The 23,201-nt window shown below is 41.7% G+C and overlaps 1 protein-coding gene across 1 annotated transcript; it reads left to right on the top strand.

Moving 5' to 3' along the window:
• The first annotated feature begins 4,660 nt into the window (after nt 1-4,660).
• Nucleotides 4,661-23,079, top strand: kdm5a (lysine demethylase 5A). Its single transcript, XM_014476039.2, has 28 exons — nt 4,661-5,605; nt 6,550-6,627; nt 6,932-7,054; nt 7,191-7,361; nt 7,470-7,655; nt 7,855-7,933; nt 8,019-8,110; nt 8,223-8,381; nt 9,445-9,564; nt 9,680-9,838; nt 10,514-10,695; nt 11,145-11,307; nt 11,398-11,517; nt 11,601-11,795; nt 11,881-12,062; nt 12,156-12,280; nt 12,523-12,673; nt 13,262-13,382; nt 13,473-13,649; nt 14,650-14,828; nt 14,938-15,256; nt 17,853-18,413; nt 18,538-18,696; nt 18,980-19,108; nt 19,738-19,885; nt 19,977-20,197; nt 21,137-21,610; nt 22,134-23,079. Exons 1-28 carry the CDS (start codon nt 5,429-5,431, stop codon nt 22,413-22,415), a joined length of 5,232 nt encoding a protein of 1,743 aa, XP_014331525.2. The 5' UTR covers nt 4,661-5,428; the 3' UTR covers nt 22,416-23,079.
• The last annotated feature ends 122 nt before the right edge of the window (nt 23,080-23,201 follow it).

The raw sequence follows: 23,201 nt of genomic DNA, 5'->3' as shown, positions 1-23,201 counted from the left end.
ACAGGATGACATAAAAAAAATTGCTTATGGATTTGTACAATCCTAATATAGGCAATTTTTGCATGCTTGTGTCAGTTTGAGTTTATTTACTGGGTTTTAAAAGGAGAACTGAGTCTAAAGAGTGTAGCCGAAGATAAGAGAAGCATCCATTAGCAAAAAAAAAATGCTAATTGCTAAGTTTTAAAATGAGCTTATTTTTCAAAAAAATTGAGAAAAATGTTTTTTAAACAGTTAAATAAACTTCAAATGAACAACCATTCTAAGAAAAAAAATAAAAATTGGTGAATAAATCTGAATGTTAAAACGCATCTGCAGAGAATAAAACATATGAAAGCAATAAGGCTATAAAGCTGATAGCATTAGCAGCTAAAAGATAAGGAGTTAAAAAAAGGCCTTTTTGATGGATTTTTGTTAAATCGTTGATGGTTACCCTGGTGAAGCTAAAGTATCGATATACGCTAAATAAGTACTATTGTTTCTCATCGTCAATAAACAGAAATTTTGACTAAAATGTCAACAAGCAGACGTTTCTCTTGATGGAGCTTAGATCAGCTATTTTAACTTAGTTTTGCCCTGAGATCGGGGAAGGTTGCGACCTTGAAATAAATTTTTTCATCCTGTTCCTCATCTGTTAAAAAGTGTAATGATACAATGTGTAATATTGCCTCTAAATATTGTAGCAGAATAACACTGTTTAGTTTCTTATTTAGATAAAAATTTATAACCCTTTGAGCGAGAAAGGGTAAATAAACAACAAATAATACTTAGCTTATTTGAAATGCATTAAAATGTTAGATTTTAGATCCAAAGTGTATTTTCAAAATTGAATTATCTCCAAAAATGTATTGTAAAACCTACAACTATAAAGAAAGTTTCAGCAAGCTGCTGCTTAGCTCAGTGTAGCTTAGCTTAGCTCATTTTAGCTAATTAACCATAGTTTGGGCCTAAGATTAAGATGAGGCTAAGCCAAACTCTTTATAGTCTTTGAAATGAACAGAACTTTAAACTCAGAAGTGTATTTTCAAAGTTGTATTGTGTCTGAACAATAAACTGAAAACGTTATCACCATAAAACAATCAGATGCTTAGCTTAAAATGTTTTAGCATAGCTTATTTTAGCTCATTTAACTTCGTTCAGACTTAAAATTCGGGTAAATCAAAATTAAACTATTGATGTCTGAAATACACTAAAAGTTTATTTCATTTCTTATGAATGCACTTACTATCAACAGTTCATACTCCTTCTGCTGTCCGATATTTGTTCCTCTGAAGTTAACCATCGTGGACATTTTTTCCCCAACATAACTGAAACCATCTGCATTACATCAGAGCAGCAGCTGTTTTTCTTATTTCCTGCAGATGATGTGGTGCTGTGCTCCTCTTGTACCTTCCATTGAAGAAAATCTCATTTGCTAATTAATGACGTGTTTGTATTACATCCCGAGTCATCCGAACGTGATTGAGACCCTTTCTTAGAAGAATGTGAAGTACGATTTATCTGTGTCGTCACCCAACTTTTGCACATCGGCTCAGGCTCGGCCATGATTTACCTACGTTTGGTTTTCTGAATGCAGTCGTTCACGACTAGCTGTACATGAAGTCTTTAATCCAGTACCATCTACCTGATTGTTGTCGTTTTTGCTGTACTATAATCGCTGTTCTGTTTTTTCCTACGTGACACTACCAGGTTAGGAAACTTGTGAAGCCGAGGGGGATTTTTTTTTGTAGCAAAGATCAACTTTGAGGCCTAGTTGGGGGTTGTTGTTAGCTAACTATCATGCTACCCTTACTTCAATGTGAATGTGAGATGTGATTTTATAAAGGAACACGAGTGATAAACTACTATTTGGATGTCTCCTCGCACAAGCTTGACGTCGGAAGGAGACAAGCAATGTTTACCTTCAGTGTTTCTTACCCAGGAATCAAAAAAAAAGACAATAAAGATCCATGTCAATAAATACAATTCGTCTCATTCAGATAATTGAATACTAAAAGCTACCAGTCAGAATGAGTTGCTAAAATCTGTCCTGCTTTCAGCTGCAGGCAGTCTCAGAAAGAACAAGCACAAAGGAGGTGCAGCACATTACTGATGCAGTTTATGCTATAGATTTATCTGCTGCTAGCTAGTGTTTAGAGGTGCTAGCTTGAGGAACAATATTCAAAATGTTTGACCCAAGCTTTACAGTTTGAAGGTAATTTCAGGAAAGGTATGTAAACATCTGAATTTGAAAGGGGGAAACTAATCTCTGTGCCAGTAATCTGGCATTTAGCTTCTCCAGTGCACGGGGAAGATCCACTTAAAATGTCATCTCCCCGTTTAAGGGATTGGAAAGATGGCGGAGCGGCGTTGTTGGTTCAGTTCCAGCTTCCTCCTCCTCTGAAAGTACAATTCAGTAAATGTGACTCCAGCGTAAAGCACGTCGAGTTAATATCACAAGGAATTACGTTCATTTACAATTCAGGCCTCTGCAGAAGAACACTCTGAACTACCATGTAGAGCTTTTAAAGATTAAAGTTTAAAAGTGATTCTCTTAATTGTGCGAACTTCAATTACAAGAGGAATGTGTGCGTTTGACCACAAACTTCTCTACTGCAGTTGACTTTATCCATTGCAAAACTAGTTATTTTAGGTCTGTCTTAAGTCATCAAGCAGGTGTCAAATAAAGAGCGGGGTAAACATAAAAGTACTCTTTGAAAACTTGTTCATAATTTGTGTTACTCAAAACTTTGTTTATTAATTTCAGACAGTTCAAATATGCTTTTCCAGAAGGGGCCTAACACTGCTAAGCTGGATTTCACTTTATACTGTTATAAAGGCAAGTAGCTGACCAAACACATGCATGATTACATTGAACAAATTCATAACAGCAGGTTGGAAAACGCTGAAAAAATAGAAAAGGAAAGATAATCAAACAAACAAAAAACACTATTGACATTTTTTTATGTCCATCACAGGTAAAGTGTAAAAACGCTTTTGGTATAGTTCTTATTCTAATCTCTCCACACCAACTTGTTGGTTCCCCACTATTTCAGAAGGTGCAAAAATACAAGTTCATTTTTCTGTTTTAACATTTGGATATTTTTTTTAATATATTACTATTTATTATTAGGACCAAAACTCAAAGAAAATAACCAGTAAGGGAAATTAGTGCAAGTTTTACACCAGTTAACCGAGAATGGCGCTTCTGTACCCCGCCATAATCACATATTTATCTTTAAAAAACCCGAGTTCAGATTGTAGTTCAAATAAGTCTTCAGTCTTCTCTGCAGCGAGTCACCGGCGCCGGCAAGGCAGTAGATTGCGCAGTCATCTCCATGTGGGGCAGCACGTCGCCCCGGCCAACAGCACAAACTACTACCTCAACCTGCGCCAGTTTTAGTCTGCGTCCGTGCGTAAAAGCGCACAAGAAACAAGGCGTGCCAAGAGAGCGAGACGATGTTACACTCTGCAGATATTAAGTATAATTACGCATGCTTGAATCCAACAAAAAAGGAGGGAGGAAAAAAATAAATCCTTGCACAAAACGCACAGTCCTTGCTCAATGAGTTTTGACACAAAATGTCTCATATCCATGTCTACAAATTAATCATCCTTTCCAGGTCTTCGCCTTTGCAGCTGCATCAAGAGTTTGATTTGTAGTCTGCATCAGATAGAGGTGAAGCCGGGAGCAGGGGTGGGGGGTTTGTTTAGCCCCAAGTCCATGCGAACCTAAACGCCCAAATGCGACCAAAACCATGAAGACGTGACGATGAGTTTTCCCTCCGCATCCTCGGTGCAGCTGTGAATGGGCGGATGTGGCGGAGTGCTACTGGATGAAGTTCGCGGGGAACGTCACAGGTTTGAGGACTGTGAGGTGAGGGGTGGGCTTGTTGAGAGCCTCCAAACACCAGCCGAAAGGGAAAACTGTCCGCGAGCGCCACCTGCTGGTCACTTCTATAAAATACATCTGTACTCCACAGGTTTCGAGGCTATGAAATCCGATATAGTTCTATGTAAGCCACTATAAACTTAATTTCTTACCTGAAAAAGGGAGGTACAAGTCGAACAAAACAGAACAATGGAAGAGAGAAAAAAAAATGACCGAAAGCTTCTGTTAATTTGATAGTCAACTTTTCAGCATGAACAATATCTCCGCCTACTTTCTTGTATTTATTTAAAATTTATTTATAATTGTAGCTTTTCTTATAATTGCATTTTCTTTAAAAGAAGGTAAATGTATAAGGATGCATGTTCCTAACCCACCATGGCACAGTTCAGCTCTACTTGGAACTAATTTATTTTTTTTGTACTGCCAAAACAATATTTACTTTTGTCTTGTCAAACAACCCTAGAACAAAATGTAATACAGCAATAATAGCACTCCTGCATTTCTAGTCCTGGATTAAACAGCTGCTTTTCCTATTAATATGTCTCTTTTAATCAATATTATTTCTCAGTTTGCACTGTGTTGTTTCGGAATTTCTGTCATTTAAAATCAACATCCAGACCCAGTATAGCGTTTGCATAAGCAGCAAGGCCAAAAAAAAAAAAAAAAAAAATCTTTTTTTTTTTTTTTAAAGAAAAACGTGTTGGAACTTAAATTGATAAAATACCTTCAGTTACATGTTTTCGTTATCAACTTTGTCAGTACTAGTGCTCAAAATGTTTTTTTCCGAGTTTCTCTGGAGGCATCACAACGGCTCTCTCTTCCTTGCTAGTGCTAGTTAGCATGTCTGCTAATGCAGCTATCTTACTCGTAGACGACGTTCATTTATGCGCAAACCTACCACCCTTAAACGTTTTAAAGCATAAAACAAATGTGTCTGTGCTTTCAAAATGTATGTTAATTTAACAAGACTGCATAATAGAAGAATAGCTCGCTTAGGCGACTTTATTCGTCTGACGGCAATGTTTAGGTGCGCAACAGACAGCTAAAGCTAAGCTAGCACCGATTTAATTAGCTTCCTGCTTGTTGCCCCTTTGAGTACGAGTTGTTGGACAGAGTGAATACATCACCCGGCTACTCGAGCTTGCTATTAGCGCCCAGTTTGGGTGGTATTCTTAAGAAGAAGAAGCAAAGTGTGAGCTAGGCGCTGATAACTTTGTTGGAAACACACAAACCCGAAGGAAGAAAGATGATAACGTGTCGGACTGACCCTGCCCTACGTCTCAGGTGAACACTTCCCGGCCTGGCCTACCCTACTGTTTGCGGAGGATGGGTGTACACTCATCACTAGCTGCTACCTTTTTCTGTGTTTTGGATTATCTCACAAGCCTCGTTATGAATCAAGACATGATCACTGCTATATGTGATACATTTCTCATCGAGGGAAGATTTGCAGAATAATCATGGACGCGGAGGAACTTCCCCAAGAAGACGGTTGCTGTTAAATCATGGATCCTTGATGTCAACTCTTTTATTTTTGAGCGTATTTTCTTTTGTGTGTGAATGACTTGTTTCCCCCGGATTCACTTCGACATGGCTGCGTTCGCCGAGTTCGTTCCCCCTCCCGAGTGCCCGGTGTTTGAGCCGAGTTGGGAGGAATTCTCGGATCCTTTAGGATTCATCAACAAGATCCGACCGATTGCAGAGAAAACGGGCATCTGCAAGATCAGACCTCCCCAGGTAAACTCTTCCATTTGAGCACGAGAAAAGCCTTCTGTTTGAAAATCTGCACGGGTTTATCCTTTGTGATGATGTCAAAAGTGCGCAGCTGAGGTTTACCGTAGGCCTGCTTGAATTTTGTAACTCAACTACTAGTTGGCTGCTCCAACAAAGGTCAAACAGAGCTTAATTTCTTAGCCCTTTGTGTCATTTGTCTGCTTTCCGTATTTTGTCATGAAAACTGTTTAAAGACAGCTTTATGCAGCTCTTGCATTTAATGTTTTGCTTTTGTTGTCCTGATGACTAAGTTATAGATCAATAATGTGGATGATGACATTGGAGGAAATACAGGCCTAATGCTCATGTCAACTCAGAAATAGTGACAGCTCTTATGGCTTTACATATTTTGAAACTGCTACTCCTGGATTTTACTTTTAATTTCATTCAAACTCAACCAAACATTCCAATAAAATGCACAGTGTGACGCTTGTAAATTGGGTGTATAGCTATTATTATAACAGCTATTATGTGTATTATAAGCCTGGCGGGCCACCAGGCTTTACTTGTGCCCCCACCAGGCTTAGCATTTCTTATTTAAGTTTTTTTTTTTATTTATGTGTTTTTTATGTTATATTTTTTTAAGACTTTATAGTTGGTGTTCAGATATTAATCTTCCAATAATACATAATTATCAAGTGATATTTTCAAATTTCCTGTGAACTTAAAACATTTTTTTTACTCAAAAAAACGACGGCCGCTGGATGAATGACTGCCCTACCACCCAACCACCGGGCTTAGCAAGTTTTCTGGGGGAAACCTTGTATCTTAAAGTTTTTTTTAAATTATTATTATTTAATTTTTTTAATCGTTGCTGCTTTGAGCGTTAGATCCATTTTGGATTGTTTCCATTTCCTCTTTCCTCAAGTAGTTCTGGGAGTACCTACTATTTCCCTTCTGTCTGTCAGGACTGGCAGCCTCCGTTTGCCTGTGATGTTCGCAACTTCCGCTTCACACCCAGAGTGCAGAGACTCAATGAACTTGAGGTGAGTTTTTTTATTTATTTATTGGTTTTGCAAATTGAGGATATATTTGGCCAGTTAGATGAAATCAAATTAACTTTAGTGTCTTCGCTAAATATAATGTTTGGTAGTGGCTGAGATGCTAAAGCTCACATCCATTGATGGGAACTTTATATGAAGATTTATACTGTCCTTGTTAAAATTCGGGTCAGCAGAAACACTCCGCTAAAGCCTTTCATAACTAGCTGGACGTCTACACCAGTTTCACTTAAAACACTCACTCTTTAGTCTATATTTCTAATCACTTTTTAAAAAAATTTTTTTACAGGCACTCACTCGAGTAAAACTGAACTTCCTGGATCAGATCGCAAAGTTCTGGGAGCTGCAAGGATCCAAGATTCGTTTCCCTCATGTAGAGAGAAAGATTTTGGACCTCTATCAGCTCAGCAAGGTGAAGCCAGATTTTCGGCCCTTTTTAAGTAGACAGTTGTTTCTGCACTCAGCGGGTACAATGAACACAGCTAAAAGTTACTGGACACGTTCAAATAACTTAATCTCCTCATGTTGGACGCTTGCATCCCTTTCAGATTGTGTCGTCTGAAGGCGGATTTGAGACGGTGTGCAAAGAGAAGAGATGGTCCAAAGTGGCGACTCGCATGGGCTTCCCACCGGGAAAAGGCACCGGTTCTCTTCTACGTTCGCATTATGAGAGATTCCTTTACCCTTATGAGCTCTTCCAGTCTGGAGCTACCCTTACCGTAAGTGGCGCCCGTCGTTCTACGGATGTAGTTTTGTTTAAAAGCACAAGCGGTCACCTTGGACCTGAAAACGACGTTGCTTCGTTTCTGCCAATTGCTTTAAATCAGGGCGTCCAGCGGCTGTACGATGAGGGAGCAGATGGGGAAGAAGTGGACGAGGGTGTCGGGGAGGAGGCGATGGAGGAAGACGAGCAAGAAGAGGAGGATGAAAACGACAAGGAGAAAGAGGGTGACGTGACTCAAACCAAAGATCAGCTTCCTTCAGAGAGGCGATCCAGACGACTAAAGTCGGAGGTAGTAGGCAAAGTGACAGTTTACATCAATCACATAGACCAGTTGCAGAAAATCATGATCTCACTCACCTACTATATGTTTGCTGCTCTTCCTTGTGATGATAAAATGTAAATCGCTATACAGTATAAGTTGTACTAAGCTCCTGCCTTCCATCGGAATCCGTCTGTTTTACAGTTTTCTGCTGATTTTGTCCCCACAGAGGGAAAACAAGGAGCCCACAAGCCTCAAAATCTTCGGAACGAGTCCCAAGATGGTCGGATTGGAGATTGTATCAGCTGGTAAATTATTTTATTGTTTTTTTAAATGCAACTTGCAAACATCAGGCGGACTCATCCGTTTTTGCACTGCTCTCGATCTACGCAGAAGATGGATTTATTAAGAAGCAGCGGCATCTCAAAGCCCAGGCCTTCGCCATTAAGATGAGGCCACGCAAGGAGACTCTGGAGGTCAACTTTGTAAGAGTTTCAGTCATCTTTGCTCAAAATCTGAGTCTTGTTTTTTTATTATTATTATTTAGATGAGCTGTGACAGTCTTTATATCTCTTGTGCCCTCTTTACTTCCCCCAGATTGATCTTTATTTCTGCCTGGTGTGCGGACGAGGCGACGAGGAAGACCGGCTGCTGCTGTGTGACGGCTGTGACGACAGCTACCACACTTTCTGCCTCATTCCACCCCTGCAGGACGTGCCCAAAGGAGACTGGAGGTGCCCGAAGTGTGTCGCTGAGGTAGGCTACGAGACACACTGACAAGTTCAAACCTTCAACTAGACCTTTTACATTTGGTCTCGTATGCTATCACTGTATGGATTGTTGTTTTTTTTTTTGCTCTCTTACTGCTTTAGAACTGGCCCTGACGCAATTATCAATAAATTATTTAATCGCATGATGAATTAAAACCACTTCATTGATTTCCATATTCATGATTTATTGTTTTCTTTAAGAACAATTTTGTTTACAGAGACTTTGTGATTCATTTTATTTGTTGTTGCTGTTCTTTTATTTATTTTGAATATTCAAAATGTCTTCCAGTTCCTGTGTTAAATGTTCATTAGAATTGAAAGTTTATTGATCTTTTGAGAATGGTTTCTATCATTATTATGCCATTTCCATTATATTGAGAATGGTCTAAAAACAACAATACTATCATTTATCGCAATAACTTTTTGGACAATTTATCATCCAGCAAGTTAATTTTCTTTTTATTACACTTCTTTTTTCAGACTGGATCCAAAAAACAGGGACGACTCTAATTTACTCTGATCAGTCGTTACATAATGACCCAAAACTATTTTAAAATTACTCTTTTACATCAAGAAAAACTAACTGAATTATAGAGAAAACCATTTTACTTAATAATCATCTGATCTCCAGAGCCATTAAAATTGCTATGAAGTGTTTATTTAGCAGGGCAACGTGTTTTTACTGTCAGGTCTCTTGCAAGTTCTGTGTTCTGTAAACCCACTGAGCCTCATTTCTACTATGGACACACTGTATCAGTGAGCATAGAGCACTAGGGTTATGAGGTGACACAGAGATATGAAGTCATATTGGTGTGAGATGGAACAATGAACCAACAATGAACCCTTGGGGAGCCTCAAAATGGACTTTTTTCTCTCTTTTTTTGGCCAGAATTATAATTACCAAATGAAACAAAGTAGTTTCTGTCTGCCAAATAAGATTTGAGCCAGCTTTGTGTGTCAGAACCAGAGTTTTGTGTTGCTGGGCACTTTTAATGTCCTCTGTTGGGTATTTTGTTTCAAATTCATGCGCATTTCTGTTTCCCTCACAGGAGTGCAGTAAGCCCCGAGAAGCTTTTGGCTTTGAGCAGGCTGTGAGGGAGTACACTCTGCAGAGTTTTGGCGAAATGGCCGACCACTTTAAGTCCGACTATTTCAACATGCCAGTTCACGTGAGTAGAACGAACGTTTTGAGCTAGCGTGTTTGACCCGTTGGTGAGGAAGTGGAGTCACGGCAGTTTGCACCTCAAATCTGAAAGCTCAACAAAGTCCTCCGCGTGTTATTAGATGGTTCCGACAGAGTTGGTCGAGAAGGAGTTCTGGCGCCTGGTCAGCAGCATTGAGGAGGACGTCATCGTAGAGTACGGCGCTGACATCAGCTCCAAGGACGTGGGCAGTGGTTTTCCTATAAAGGACGGCAAGAGGAGGCTTCTGGGAGATGAAGAGGTGAGAACACTCATACGTCTCACATGGCCTTGGTCTTTGAATTATGTAATTAATATGTTTCAGTTGCTATTTAAAAAAAAAAAAAAATCATCCCTGACCTGTTTAACAAAAACTGCTGAAATATTAATTCTTAGCCACTAGGCGGCAGTAATGTCAACAATAAACACATGCAAGCGCTATAACTTGTTTCACTGTAACACTTTTTTTTTTATCAAATTAGCTTCAATTTGATGTAATGACAAAATAACTAATAGAAATAACAAAAAGCATATTTCAATGTAATCCACTTAATGAAAGAAAATTCTGATTCATTTTAAGGCACTGCATTACTATAGGCTTTGTGCTTAAACAAAAATGTAATCTGTTCTTCCTCGTAAGTCATATGTTCAACTTTGTTAATTTCTCATCCTGTTACATTAATTATTATTCTATAACGTTAATCAGTTATGATGAAAAATATATATAATTGTAATAATGCCACCTTGCTAAAATAAGTAATTTCTAAGTGTTGTTTTTTTGTTTTTGTTTTTTTTTTTTGCTCAAAACATTTTTTGGAAAGAAAAAGATGATAATTTTTTTTTTTTTTTCCAAAATCACTTTGGGCAAAAAAGAGAAAAAAAGTGACAATGTATTTTGACCCACTAGTAAAGAAGTCCTCGTTTCCTCTTCTGACAGGAATATGCAAACTCGGGCTGGAACTTGAACAACATGCCAGTACTGGAGCAGTCCGTTCTCACACACATTAATGTTGACATATCAGGCATGAAGGTGCCCTGGCTGTACGTGGGCATGTGTTTCTCCTCGTTCTGCTGGCACATCGAGGACCACTGGAGCTACTCTATCAATTTCCTTCACTGGTGAGAGGCTTTTGATTTACAGGTGACCGTTATTGCATTGGAGCGGCGTTTCGGAGGGGAGACACTTTTAAATGAAGTTAAAAAAAAAAATTATGACTAAAAGTCAAAAATTTGAGTTTGGAAACGTGTATTAATGCATAATCGGCAAATAAATTGACTTCGTTTGCAATCTGTACTTTCTAAGTCATTTTCAAAAATAAACAACAAAATGGGAACTAAAATAGCTCCTTGTGGAACGCCTTTAGATATCATTTGTGGTGTTTGTGGATTGCTTTTGACAACAATGCAGTTGTTTAGCCTCATTGGCTGCCTGGGAATCTGGTGGGAATTATTTTAATCTCAGTGTGCGTTTAAAATACAAGCAATATAACTGTTCAATAAACTATATGTTTTTTTCTCTCTATTTTTATTTTTTATTAATCTGTTGCTTACCTTTATTTTTCCTCCAGGGGAGAACCCAAAACCTGGTATGGAGTGCCGGCCTCTGCAGCAGAGAAACTAGAGGCTGTCATGAAAAAGCTGGCTCCAGAGCTTTTTGACTCTCAGCCAGACCTCCTGCATCAGCTGGTCACCATCATGAATCCGAACGTCCTCATGGATCACGGCGTCCCCGTAAGTAACCCAAACACCTGAAGTCTAAATATTTGACTCGATGAGGTGTCTGGGTCGTCTCGTGTGAATAAAAAAAATCTCTTACTCCAGGTCTACCGAACCAATCAGTGCGCAGGGGAGTTCGTGGTAACCTTCCCGAGGGCCTACCACAGCGGCTTCAACCAGGGCTACAACTTTGCGGAAGCTGTGAACTTCTGCACCGCAGACTGGGTTAGGAAAACAAAAACTCCTCTTGTAGGTTTTATTTCTATTCATTGTTTGGAAACGCGCTTACACCCTCTCTGCTTTCCTAGCTGCCGTTGGGCCGTCAGTGTGTCGCCCACTACCGCCGCCTCCACCGTTACTGCGTCTTCTCCCACGAGGAGCTCTTGTGCAAAATGGTGGCCGATCCCGAGAACCTCGATGTGGAGCTGGCGGCGGCCGTCTTCAAAGAAATGGACGATATGATAGAGGAGGAAACGAAACTGAGGCAGGCTGTCCAGGAGATGGTGAGTCTTTTCTTTCTGGTTAGCTGAACGCTAAATCGTCAGACATGAATGCAGTCATCGTCCGCTCTGTTGTCTCTCCTCAAAGGGAGTGCTCTCATCGGAGCAGGAGGTTTTCGAACTCGTTCCAGACGACGAGCGCCAGTGCTACAAGTGTAAGACGACGTGTTTCCTGTCTGCGCTGACGTGCTCCTGCAGCCCAGATAGGCTCGTCTGTCTCCATCACGCTAAGGACCTCTGCGACTGTCCCCTCGGCAGCAAGTGTCTCCGGTGAGATCCTCTTCTGTTCCTGCACGACGGCTCAGCATGGGTTTTATGGAACTTCAGCTTACTGGATAAATGTGTGTAACTGGTTTCTTTCAGGTACCGTTATGGTCTGGAGGAGTTTCCGTCCATGCTGTACGGTGTGAAGACGCGGGCACAGTCCTACGACACCTGGGCCAAGCGGGTCGCAGAGGCGTTAGCAGCAGACCAGAAAAACAAGAAAGGTAGACCCGAATTCAGCTGTAAAAACACATCCACATGATGATAAAATGGATATTATAGGGTTTCTGTAGAGTCTAGAAAAGACCGGAATTTGATTTTAATGTTTCTCGCAGAACAGGAGCCTTCTTGGAATATTTTTATATGTATAAAAAAATTTAAATCAGAGGTGCGTGAGAGTTTAATTAACACCAGTAAACTGATTTCCAGACTGATTGGTTTCTCGCTCCTTCTTCCTCTGTGGTAGATCTAATAGAGCTGAAGGTTTTGCTGGAGGACGCCGAGGACAGGAAGTATCCCGAGAACGTTTTGTTCCGCCGCCTGAGGGAGATGGTGAAGGAGGCAGAGACGTGTTCCTCTGTGGCCCAGCTGCTGCTCAGCCGCAAGCAAAGGCACAGGTTGGTTCCCAGCAGGGCTCCAAAACGGCAAAGGTTGAGAAAACTCTGAGTCTGAAGTGTTTTGAAGATCATGAGAATCACTGAAAACTATTTGTTTTTATTTCTAGACCTTATTCCACCCATTCCACCCTCTGTCCATCTATCTTTTTCACCCATCCATCCTCTCGTCTGTCCATACAGAAGATGATTAGGGCCACTGAAACAACGAAAAAATCATTTTTTTCTTTTCTTGGTGTTTTGATCTCAGAAGATTAAATTCAGTTTTTTTTTTCAGTGGTCCTAATTCCACCCCTCATTCTCTTTCCCTTTTTCTTTCTTCCCCTCAGTTTATTTTTTGCAGGTTCTTTCACTTTGTGATCAATGTAAAAAAAAAAATCTGCCATTCCCTCAGAGTGAAACCTTGTATTCATACTTTCATGGAATCCATCAGTAAAGATGTTTCTGTGTAATCACATCTACTTTGGTTAGTCACATTTGTATCAAGAAAGTGCTGCGTTGTTGACTTCTTTTTATTTTATTTATCTCGTGTTTAGTTATGTATTCATCTGCTTTAAATGAGAACCGGGAGTTTTCTCTGTGATTTTGCAGCAGCCGCCTTCGTTCTGACAGTAGCCGCAACCGCACCAAGCTGACTGTGGACGAGCTCAAAGCTTTCGTGGAGCAGCTCTTCCGGCTGCCCTGCATCATCAGCCAGGCGCGACAAGTCAAAGTTCGTCTCAAATCCTATCACCTTCCTCCTTCTCATTCAGCAGCATCTGTTATTTTGGGGGTGTTTTTTTAATGCTCTCCGTGTCTCCAGGAGTTACTGGAGACGGTGGAGGACTTCCACGAGCGAGCCCAGGTGGCTCTATCCGACGAGATGCCCGACTCCTCCAAGCTGCAGGAGCTTTTGGACCTGGGTAGCGGCCTGGATGTGGAGCTTCCTGAGCTGCCCAAGCTAAAGCAGGAGCTGCAGCAGGCACGCTGGCTTGATGAGGTGGGCTGGTGGTGCTAATGCTTTTTAAGGTTGTTTTTTGCCTCTAGTGACCTTTATTTGAAAATGTTAAGACAGGAAAGTATGATGAAGAGAGAGGGGGAATTCATACGGCAAAGGTCACCAGATCAGAAATTGAACCTGCGACAGCGGCGTCGAGGACTAAGGCCTCTTTATGCGGGTTGTGCTTAACCCCTGGTGTTGCTAATCATTAATGTGGCATATACTGTTTGGAAAAGGGTTTGATTCTGTCACAGGGTGTCAACGCGTCTTAAAACAGTCTTATATGTGTGTATCTAAAACTATGGCCTTAAAATGTCTTAAATTAATTTAAGAAAGTAAGTTGGCCTTTAATATCTAAGATTTTTTCTTGACCGAACCATTTAATGTCGTTTTTTTTTTTTTTTTCTCGTGGGACTTTTCTGTCCGGCAAAAGTTAGAGTCGCGCTCAGAAATCCTCATTGCGTTCTGTGACTCGAGACATTGAGGCCACCGCTAACTAGTGGCTAAAACACTCTTGCTAGTTAGCGCTTAGCTTAACTGTTGTAAGCAAAATTAACAAATATAAATCCAAACTTAACTTGTGGTTCCAGCGAGACCGTTCTATATTATGATGAATTTAATAAAACAAAAATTAAAAGTCTGTCAAGAGTAATGTCTTCAGCTTGTAGCCCTCTGTCCCAAATAGCATAATTAAGACCATCGATCAAATGAACATGAATTTAATTAGGAGAAACCTCTTTTGTATTTTTGCATCTATCATGGTTAAATGGAAATTTATCACCAGTGTACTGAATGAACTGACATTCTACTCACAATGGCTCTTAAAAGTCTTAAATTTGAGTTTTTGAAACTTGCAGAAACCAAGTGTCTGAGGGGAGATGCTTCGTTTTGATTGCTAGCAGTGACAGAGTCGTGCAATATTTTTATAACTTCAAACAAACTAAGCATTTTTCTTTGCTTTGTTTTTTTTGCTTCTTCTGTCGTCTTTCTGAAACCGAAGGTCCGTGGCACCCTTGCTGAGCCGCACCGCGTCACTCTGGAGCTAATGAAGCGGCTGATAGACTCTGGAGTCGGCTTAGCGCCGCATCACGCTGTGGAGAAAGCAATGGCAGAGCTACAGGAAGTCCTCACTGTCTCAGAGAGATGGGAGGATAAAGCACGGGCCTGCCTGCAGGCTAGGTAACGATTTCCATCCTGAAATACTTCTTTGAATTCCTGATGTTCGGATGTTGAAGCGAAGCGATGTAGAACACCGCCCCTCTGCCTGTGTGTCCTCTTGTAAACCCAGGCCTCGCCACAGCATGGTGACGCTGGAGAACATTGTGCTGGAGGCAAGGAACATCCCAGCATATCTGCCTAATGTTCTGGCTCTGGAAGAGGCCCTGCAGAAGGCCAAGGACTGGACCTCTAAGGTGGAGGCCATCCACAGCGGAAGCAGCTATGCCTACCTGGAGCAGCTGGAGAGCCTGCTGGCCAGAGGCCGCTCCATCCCCGTGCGGCTCGATCTGCTCGGACAAGTGGAGTCTCAGGTGGCCTCGGCTCGAGCCTGGAGGGAGCGGACCGCCCGCACCTTCCTCAAGAAGAACTCCACCTACACTCTGCTGCAGGTAGGGAGGGAAACCCTGGGATTCCCTACCTCTGAACCTTTTCACATTTCTATTTAAAGTGAGGAGTGGAAGGAAAATTCTGTTGAATATTTATGATTTTTTTTTAAAAAGTGTTAAATGCATTGTGTTCAACCCTGTTCAGTTGATACGCTGATAATACACCTTGTTCCAAATTATTATTCAAGTGATATTTTCTCAGATTTTCTTAAATGGTCAATGCAAATGATGGTCAGTATAATTTTCAAGTCATGAACTATTACAGTATAAATCAAATTTTACTGAACAAAGCTCCCCATGAGAACAGTATTTTTTTTCAAAAATAAAAAACTCAAAATGCACTGTTCCAAATGATTATGCACAGCAGATTTTCTAAACATTTTATGGATTATAAAGACCTGCAAACGGTCATTCTTTGAATGTGCAGCATTAACTAAAATCAAAAGCTATTTCAATCAAAAACATCTTAACAGACCAAGTTACATATTAACATAGGAGACCTTCTTTGATATCACCTGCACAATTATTGATCCATTGAACTTGTGAGTTTGTGGATATTTTCTTCTCGAATTTCTCTGCAGGATGTCAGAAAACCTTCCCAGAGCTGCTGGTTTGATATGAACTGCATTTCAACCTCAGATCTTCTGCTTGAGGAAACTCCAAAGGTTCTCAGTAGGGTTGAGGTCAGAGGTCAGAGGAGGATGGTGACCACACATGAGTTTCTCCCCTTTTATGACCATAGCAGCCAATGACACAGTGGTATTCCTTGCAGCATGAGATGGTGGTTTGTCATGATGAAGATGGTTTTGCTATGGAAGGTACGGCTCTTCCTTTTGAACCATGAAAGAAAGTGATCAGTCAGAAAGTCCAGATACTTTGCTGAGGTCATTTTCACACCTTCATGGACTCTGAAGGGGCCGACCAATGATTCTCTCCCCATGATTTCGGCCCAAAGCATGACTCCACCACTTCCTTGCTGACGTCACAGCCGTGTTGGGACGTGGTGGCCGTCCACCACCAATCCACTACTGCGTCCATCTGGACCATCCAACAGACTTGTCATCAGTGAACAAGTCTGTTTGAAAATTAATCTTCATGTACGGCTGGGCCCACTGTGACCGTTTCTGCTTGTGAGCTCTGGTTACTGGTGGCCGAATAGTAGGTTGATGCACCACAAGCCTCTTGAGGATCCTCCCGCTTGAGGTTCCAGAGGCACCAGCAGCTTCAAATAACGGTTTGCTGCTTTGTAAGGGCATTTTAACAGCTGCTCTCTTAATCCGATGAATTTGTCTAACAGAAACCTTCCTCATTCTGCCTTTATCTGCACAAACCCATCTTTGTTCTGAATCAGCCACAAATCTCTTCACAGAACGATAACGCTTCAGTTTTTGTTAAATATCTAATGTTTTCATACGGCACTACACTATCTGATGATTTTCGTCAACAGAGATCCTTTCTCTTTCCCATATTGCTTGAAACCTGTGGCCTGCTTAATAATGTGGAACATCCTTCTTCAGTAGATTTCCTTTAATTGAGCTCACCAGACAAACTAATCAACTCAGCTCTCTGAAATTAATTATAGTGATCCAAAGAGCCCTGACACACAATACCATCTATAAATTTAATAGCACAACAAAAAATGTAATCTTTATGACACTTAAATCCAATTTGCATAATAATTTGGAACACGATGTAGAACGAACTTCCTGACTCTTGGGTTATTTCTTTGCACATCAAACGGCAGAAAATTTAGCTCAAAATAAACAAACTCAAGCTCAGTCATTAAAAAAAAAAAAGATCTATTTTCAAGTTCATCTATTTTAGATATGTACTTCAACTAGGCCATTCTAAGACATTTACTATGATGTTAATGAGTGTGATGGTCTTCATAAATGTTAGTCCTCTTAGGAGCAGTATTATGTAAATTTGACTTTTTTTGAGCTTTACATCATGCTATTCCCCCATCAAAAGCATACTTGGAGTCTCCCGTGGCAACTGTTCAGCTGTGCAAACTGCCTGGCTGAAGCTAGCCACGCCTTCGAGGTGCAGCTCCTCCTCTAAGCTGCAGGTTCTGAGCTTCCTCCTCGCAGAGCAGCCCTTCCCCGCATCTCCCCCATCTAGCTCCTTCAGACTAGCCAACAGCAATTAGCAAACACCGGGTAGAGCTGCGTATCTGCTGGAATATTTCTCAGTACATTGCGGAGTACGTCGCTGACGTCAAAGGTTTAATACAGGAGCTATATTGTGATGAGTCCCTAAAGGAGCCGTTTCCAGAGGAGTTTCTTAAAGAGACAGAGGCCCAATTTCAAGATGAAGTCAAATTTCCTTTAAGTCATAGCATTTTTAAAACAGCTGAAGGTGTTCTGGTTACTTTATTGTGCTGTAAAATAGCACTATGTGCCTGAAAAATACATAATACTGCCTCTTTAAATATTGTGTACCTGGATTTATTTATTCATCATATAGAATTCTCAACAAAAATGATCAATATTTTTATATTTTTCTCAGTGTGTTTTTAACCATAAAAAGCAGGTTACATCCGGTGTGATTATGGGGAACAAAATGAAATATTCTCTTATTTACTTTTTACTTTGTGAAGGTTCTCAGTCCTCGTGTGGACATCGGCGTGTACAGCAACAGCAAGAGCAAGCGGAAGCGCGTCAAGGAGCTCATGGAGAAGGAGCGGAGCGGCTACGACCCCGACGCCCTCAGCGACCTGGAGGAAAACCTGGAGGAGGCCCGAGACCCCTCGGCCGTGGTGGCCGCCTTCAAAGCCAAGGAGCAGAAGGAAGTGGAGGCCATCCACTCGCTCCGCGCCGCCAACTTAGCCAAGATGGCCATGGCGGACCACATCGAGGAAGTCAAGTTCTGCCTGTGCCGGAAGACGGCCAGCGGCTTCATGCTGCAGTGCGAGCTGTGCAAGGACTGGTTCCACGGCGCCTGCGTCCCTCTGCCCAAGACGGGGACGCAGAAGAAAGTGGGCGTCAGCTGGCAGAGCAACAGCAAAGACTCCAAGTTCCTGTGTCCGCTGTGCCAGAGATCGAGGAGACCGAGACTGGAGACCATCCTGTCCCTGTTGGTCTCTCTGCAGAAGCTGCCGGTGCGTCTGCCGGAAGGAGAGGCGCTGCAGTGTTTAACGGAGCGGGCCATGAGCTGGCAGGTATTCACGCCAAACTCTTCTCCTTCTACGTTTTTTTGTTTTTTGTTTGTTTTTCCTTCTCTTTTTTTTTTTTAGTGTTGGCTTTCAGATTAACCTGCTTCTTTTCGCCCAATTGCCTTTTCAGGATCGAGCACGTCAAGCTCTGGCTACCGAGGAGCTGTCCTCGGCTCTGGCGAAGCTTTCCGTGCTCAGCCAGCGCATGGTGGAGCAGGCGGCGAGGGAGAAAACCGAGAAGATCATCAACGCCGAGCTGCTGAAAGCGGCCGCCAACCCTGACCTGCAGGTGAGCCTTTAAAACCCTTTAACATCTGTGAAGATGTCACCGCTGTTTGGTTAAGCTTTTTAACCAACAACAATAAATAAAATGGAAATTAAAAACCACAACCAAAACCATAAATGAAATTGATGAAATATCTAAACATCAATACCATTCAAAAAGTAATAATCGTCAGAATGGAAGTTGTTGACCTCATTTTAATTTATCATGCGATTAATTGATTTGAAATGCAGCTGAGTTTTCCGGCGTTGAACTGAAACCAGACGCTGTGACCTTCTCCGTTCTGCAGGGTCACATCCAGACCTTTCAGCAGTCTGGTTTCAGCCGAGCGGCTTCACCACGGCCGTCTGTGGACTACGATGACGAGGAAACGGATTCAGACGAGGACATCAGGGAGACTTATGGTTACGACATGAAGGTAAGTGAGGGGTGAAAGATTTCCTACACCGCCTGAAAAGGTCAGGAATATGATCTCAGTATTTTCCAGTTGTGGAAAAGTATGGAAAAAGAAAGTAAGATAATTACTTACTTTCTTGGTCTGGAAATACAGAAGATATTTGTATTTCCAGACTGCATGTAGTGTTGTCTAGATGTGTCCTTTACTTCCTTGTTTGTTTTCTTCTTGTTTCAAACCTTCCTTTCTTTATTTGTTCCTTTCTTTCTCTCTGTCTTGCTCTTTGTTCCTGTGTATCTTTTTCTTTGTTCCTTTATTTTTGTTTCTTCGTTACTCTTTCTTTTAAAAGAAGAAAATAAGTTTCTTTATTTATTCCGTTGTTTCTTTCTTCCTTTTACTTTCTACCTTTAATTTTTTTCTTTTGTTTCCTCCTCTCTTTCTTTTTTCTTTGTTGTCACAGGCCAGCTCTATTTTTTTTACAGTTTGCCATAACTTTAAGTATGAACTTTATTTGTTTTATGCTATAAAACGAACAGGAAGGACCGAGAACTCTGGAAAGTGGAGTGTGTAATTTGTGGAAAGCGTGTCAGAACCCTGAGTTTCCTTCAAATGGTCCCAAAGTTCCTCTGTAATTGTGACGTGTGCTTGTCCAGGACCCAGGTGAGGTGAAGCCCTACCTGTTTTGCGATGAAGAGATCCCCGTGAAGTCTGAGGAGGTGGTCAGCCACATGTGGCCCGCCGCCACGCCTTCATTCTGCGCCGAACACGCCTACTCGTCAGCTTCCAAGTCCTGCGTGCAAAGTGAGTGCTCACTTTTTTTTTTTCTTCTACACACATTTTCCTTACATTCAGAGCCCTAGTTTGTCTCACTTCCAAATATTTTGCACTTCAGACCTCAGCACACCCAGAAAGCAACCGCGAAAGACCCCCCTGGTGCCCCGGAGCCTGGAGCCCCCGGTGCTGGAACTGTCCCTGCAGGCTAAGGCACAGCTGGAGGACCTGATGATGCTGGGAGACCTGCTGGAGGTGTCCCTGGATGAGACCCAGCACATCTGGAGGATTCTGCAAGCCACGCACCCTCCCTCTGAGGAGAGATTCCTGCAGGTCATGGAGGTAAGGGAGCGCATCGATTGTGCAAATAGTTGCAACAACTTAAAAATGGAGGAATATTCGGGGGAGAGTGCTGGGGTTGTGTGTGAACGAATTGAAATGCTTTATGTGCACTTCCGTACGTCTTGAGCTATAAATGCACGATACATTTTCAGATTTTTATTTGGGCTGAAACGATTAATGGAATGAATTGTGATTCATCAGCGACTGAAATAATTGTCAACTAATTTAGTAATCGATTAATTGTGAACTGAAGTATGCGGACTCTAAAAGTGGTCATTTGTTGAAAGAGCAACACAGTGTGGGCAGTAAGTAAGCCTAAACTGTACAACAAATATATGCAGTTTGTATTGTCTGTCAATATATTCTAACCAGAACTCCTCAGTTTCCAATTTTGTAAATAAAAAACAAATCTCATATTAATCATATTTTGCTAACCATTTATTCATCCAAAAAATATTCAACAGACTAATATAAAGTGGATTTTTTTTGTTTGTTTTTTTTTTGCCAGGGATGCATCCTTTGTAGTCATATATATATTTTTATTTCTTATTCAAAAAAGTAATTGCATCTTTTAGTTTATTTTTAATTTTGTGTATAAAGGCTGAAGTGATTAAATGGAAAATCTGCAGAACATTCAAATTTTTTTATATATACGATTAATGGATTAATTGTCAGGATAGTTGATTACTAAAATAATCATTAGTTTGCGGCTCTAATATTTATTAGTAGAACATTTCGAAATATCTCTGATACTTTTCTATGTTATAATTATGATCTACGTTCTGTTGGCTGGTCAGAACATAGAACTCAAATAAGCTACATTCCAGTATGTATTTGGAACGAGACCAAATGTGGAGCAGTTTTAGGGGCGTGGCTACTTCTGCAAGTCAAACTTTGGCAGAATATTGAACCTTTTTTCCCCTCCATCCCTTTTTGCAGCCTGACAACTCGCTGCTGGAGAAACCGCTCAAAATCAAATTTAAAGATTCCGAGAAGAAGCGAAAGCGGAAGCTGGAGAGAGCCGAGCAGCACCACCTGCTAATGGCCGCCGCCGGTGGCGCCGCCGCCGCCGCCATGGGAGACATGAGGCTGCAGAAGTCCAAGGAGCTGAAACGGGTCGGCCTGGAGCTCGGCCTCGGCAGCAAGCCCAAGAAGAAGAAGCTGAAGCTCAACCTGGAAAAGAACCGGGAGATGAAACAGCTGGCTAAGCGGTTGGCCAAGGAGGAGAAGGAGAGGAAGAGGAAGGAGAAGGCAGCCGCGAAAGCCGAGGCCATCAAGGACGTCCTGGAGAAGAGGAAGGAGAAGAAGATCCTGGACATCCCGTCCAAATATGACTGGTCGGGCGCCGAGGACTCCAACGATGAGAACGCGGTGTGCGCTGCGAAGAACTGCCAGAGGCCGTGTAAAGACAAGGTGAGGACAAGGTCACTTCCCTTGCTGTGGATCCAGACCCGTCCTGCTGAGAAAGTGGCACAACAGGGAAACAGAGATAATTGATAGACAGGGAGCTCAGAGGGCAGACAGGGCAGGCTCAATAAAACTGAAGCTCTGCTTATGAATACAAAATCCTTCAATAAATATTAATATGCAAGAATTTATAAAAAAGTAGGTCATTTAAGTTCTGTACTTCCTAGTGTTCTGTTTTTCCCTTCTTGTTTTCTGTCTTTGTTTTCTTTCTGTCTTTGCTGTCTTGTTTTCTTCCTCTTTCTTGTTTTCGTTTTGTCTTTTCTCGTTTTTTTGTTTTTTTTCATTCTCTCTGGTTTTCTTTCTCAAGAAAGCTCAATAAATTCATTGAATCAGCCAATCACAGCTAGCCTACTACGTTTATATATATTAATTTCAACCCACACATGCTGGGAGAAAAAATGTTTATTTTATTTCCTCCTTTTTAAGATTTTTATCCAAACATCCTAATTGCGTTTCTGTTCGTCTCCAGGTGGACTGGGTGCAGTGCGACGGCGGCTGTGACGAGTGGTTCCACCAGGTCTGCGTGGGCGTGTCGTGCGAAATGGCGGAAAACGAGGACTACATTTGCGTGGACTGCTCTGAGAAGGCGGCGGGCGCGGTCGACACAGTGGCCCTGGAGGACGTGGCGGGGGAGAGCATCGTGGTCTTGTCTCCGTGTGGCACGGCGGCGGCCATGGCTCCGTGGTCCGCCGTGTCCCTCTTAAATCCGGCGGCTTCACACCAACAGCAGGAGCCTCGGCAGGACAGCTAGCGCTAAAGCTGGGGCGTGCACGACTAGAAGAACTCTTCGTAGAGGATTGTTCGGAGGATTTCTGGTACCGTATGGATTATGAAGCACAGGAAATGATGAATTCTCCACGGCTTAATAAGAAAAAGGTTCTCTCTGACGTCTGAGATGTGGTGATGCTCCTCCTCCTGTAAAAGGTGTCGGTCTACAACAACACTTCCTCCCTTAACCTTCCCGCAGCCCTAAGAGAGGTCGAGTGGACCCCACGCTCGCTTTTAGGATTTTTTTTTTTTTTCCTCTTGTGGTTTCAGGAACTGACGGAGCTGTGATATCCACTGCGCTCTTCCGGAACATGGCGCTAACACTGCAGGAGGGTTAAATAGTACTCTGGTTTCATGAATTTACAGTGAAGCACTCACACATTTCCTCGAGCTGCTTGGTTTAGTCAGAAGAGATGAACATGTTCCCAATCCTGGGACATTCACTGTTGCCCTCTGACTCTCTGATTTAAAAAAGAAAAAGAAAAAAAACCCATGTCAGTATGTAGGACTCGAGACTAGGAGGAAACAAACGGTTAAAATGTAGTGGGAATTATTTATAATGTATATAACTTTTAAACGGTTAAAAACAATGGTTTGTGGCTTTTTGTTTTCTCACCTTTTAATAAACGATTCCTAGTCAAATCGTACACATTTGCTTTCCTCTTTCTGCACCTCAGTATAACACCAGTGTGAAACATGATGCTATCAATGGTTTGTGGTTTGTTTGTGTCAAAAATAATTGTAAAGACACTAAACTATGTCAAAGGTC

Source organism: Xiphophorus maculatus, chromosome 17, assembly GCF_002775205.1.
Source record: "Xiphophorus maculatus strain JP 163 A chromosome 17, X_maculatus-5.0-male, whole genome shotgun sequence".
Lineage (NCBI taxonomy): Eukaryota > Metazoa > Chordata > Actinopteri > Cyprinodontiformes > Poeciliidae > Xiphophorus > Xiphophorus maculatus.
The sequence above is the reverse complement of the archived record's forward strand: the minus strand, read 5'-3'. Positions and strand labels throughout refer to the sequence as shown.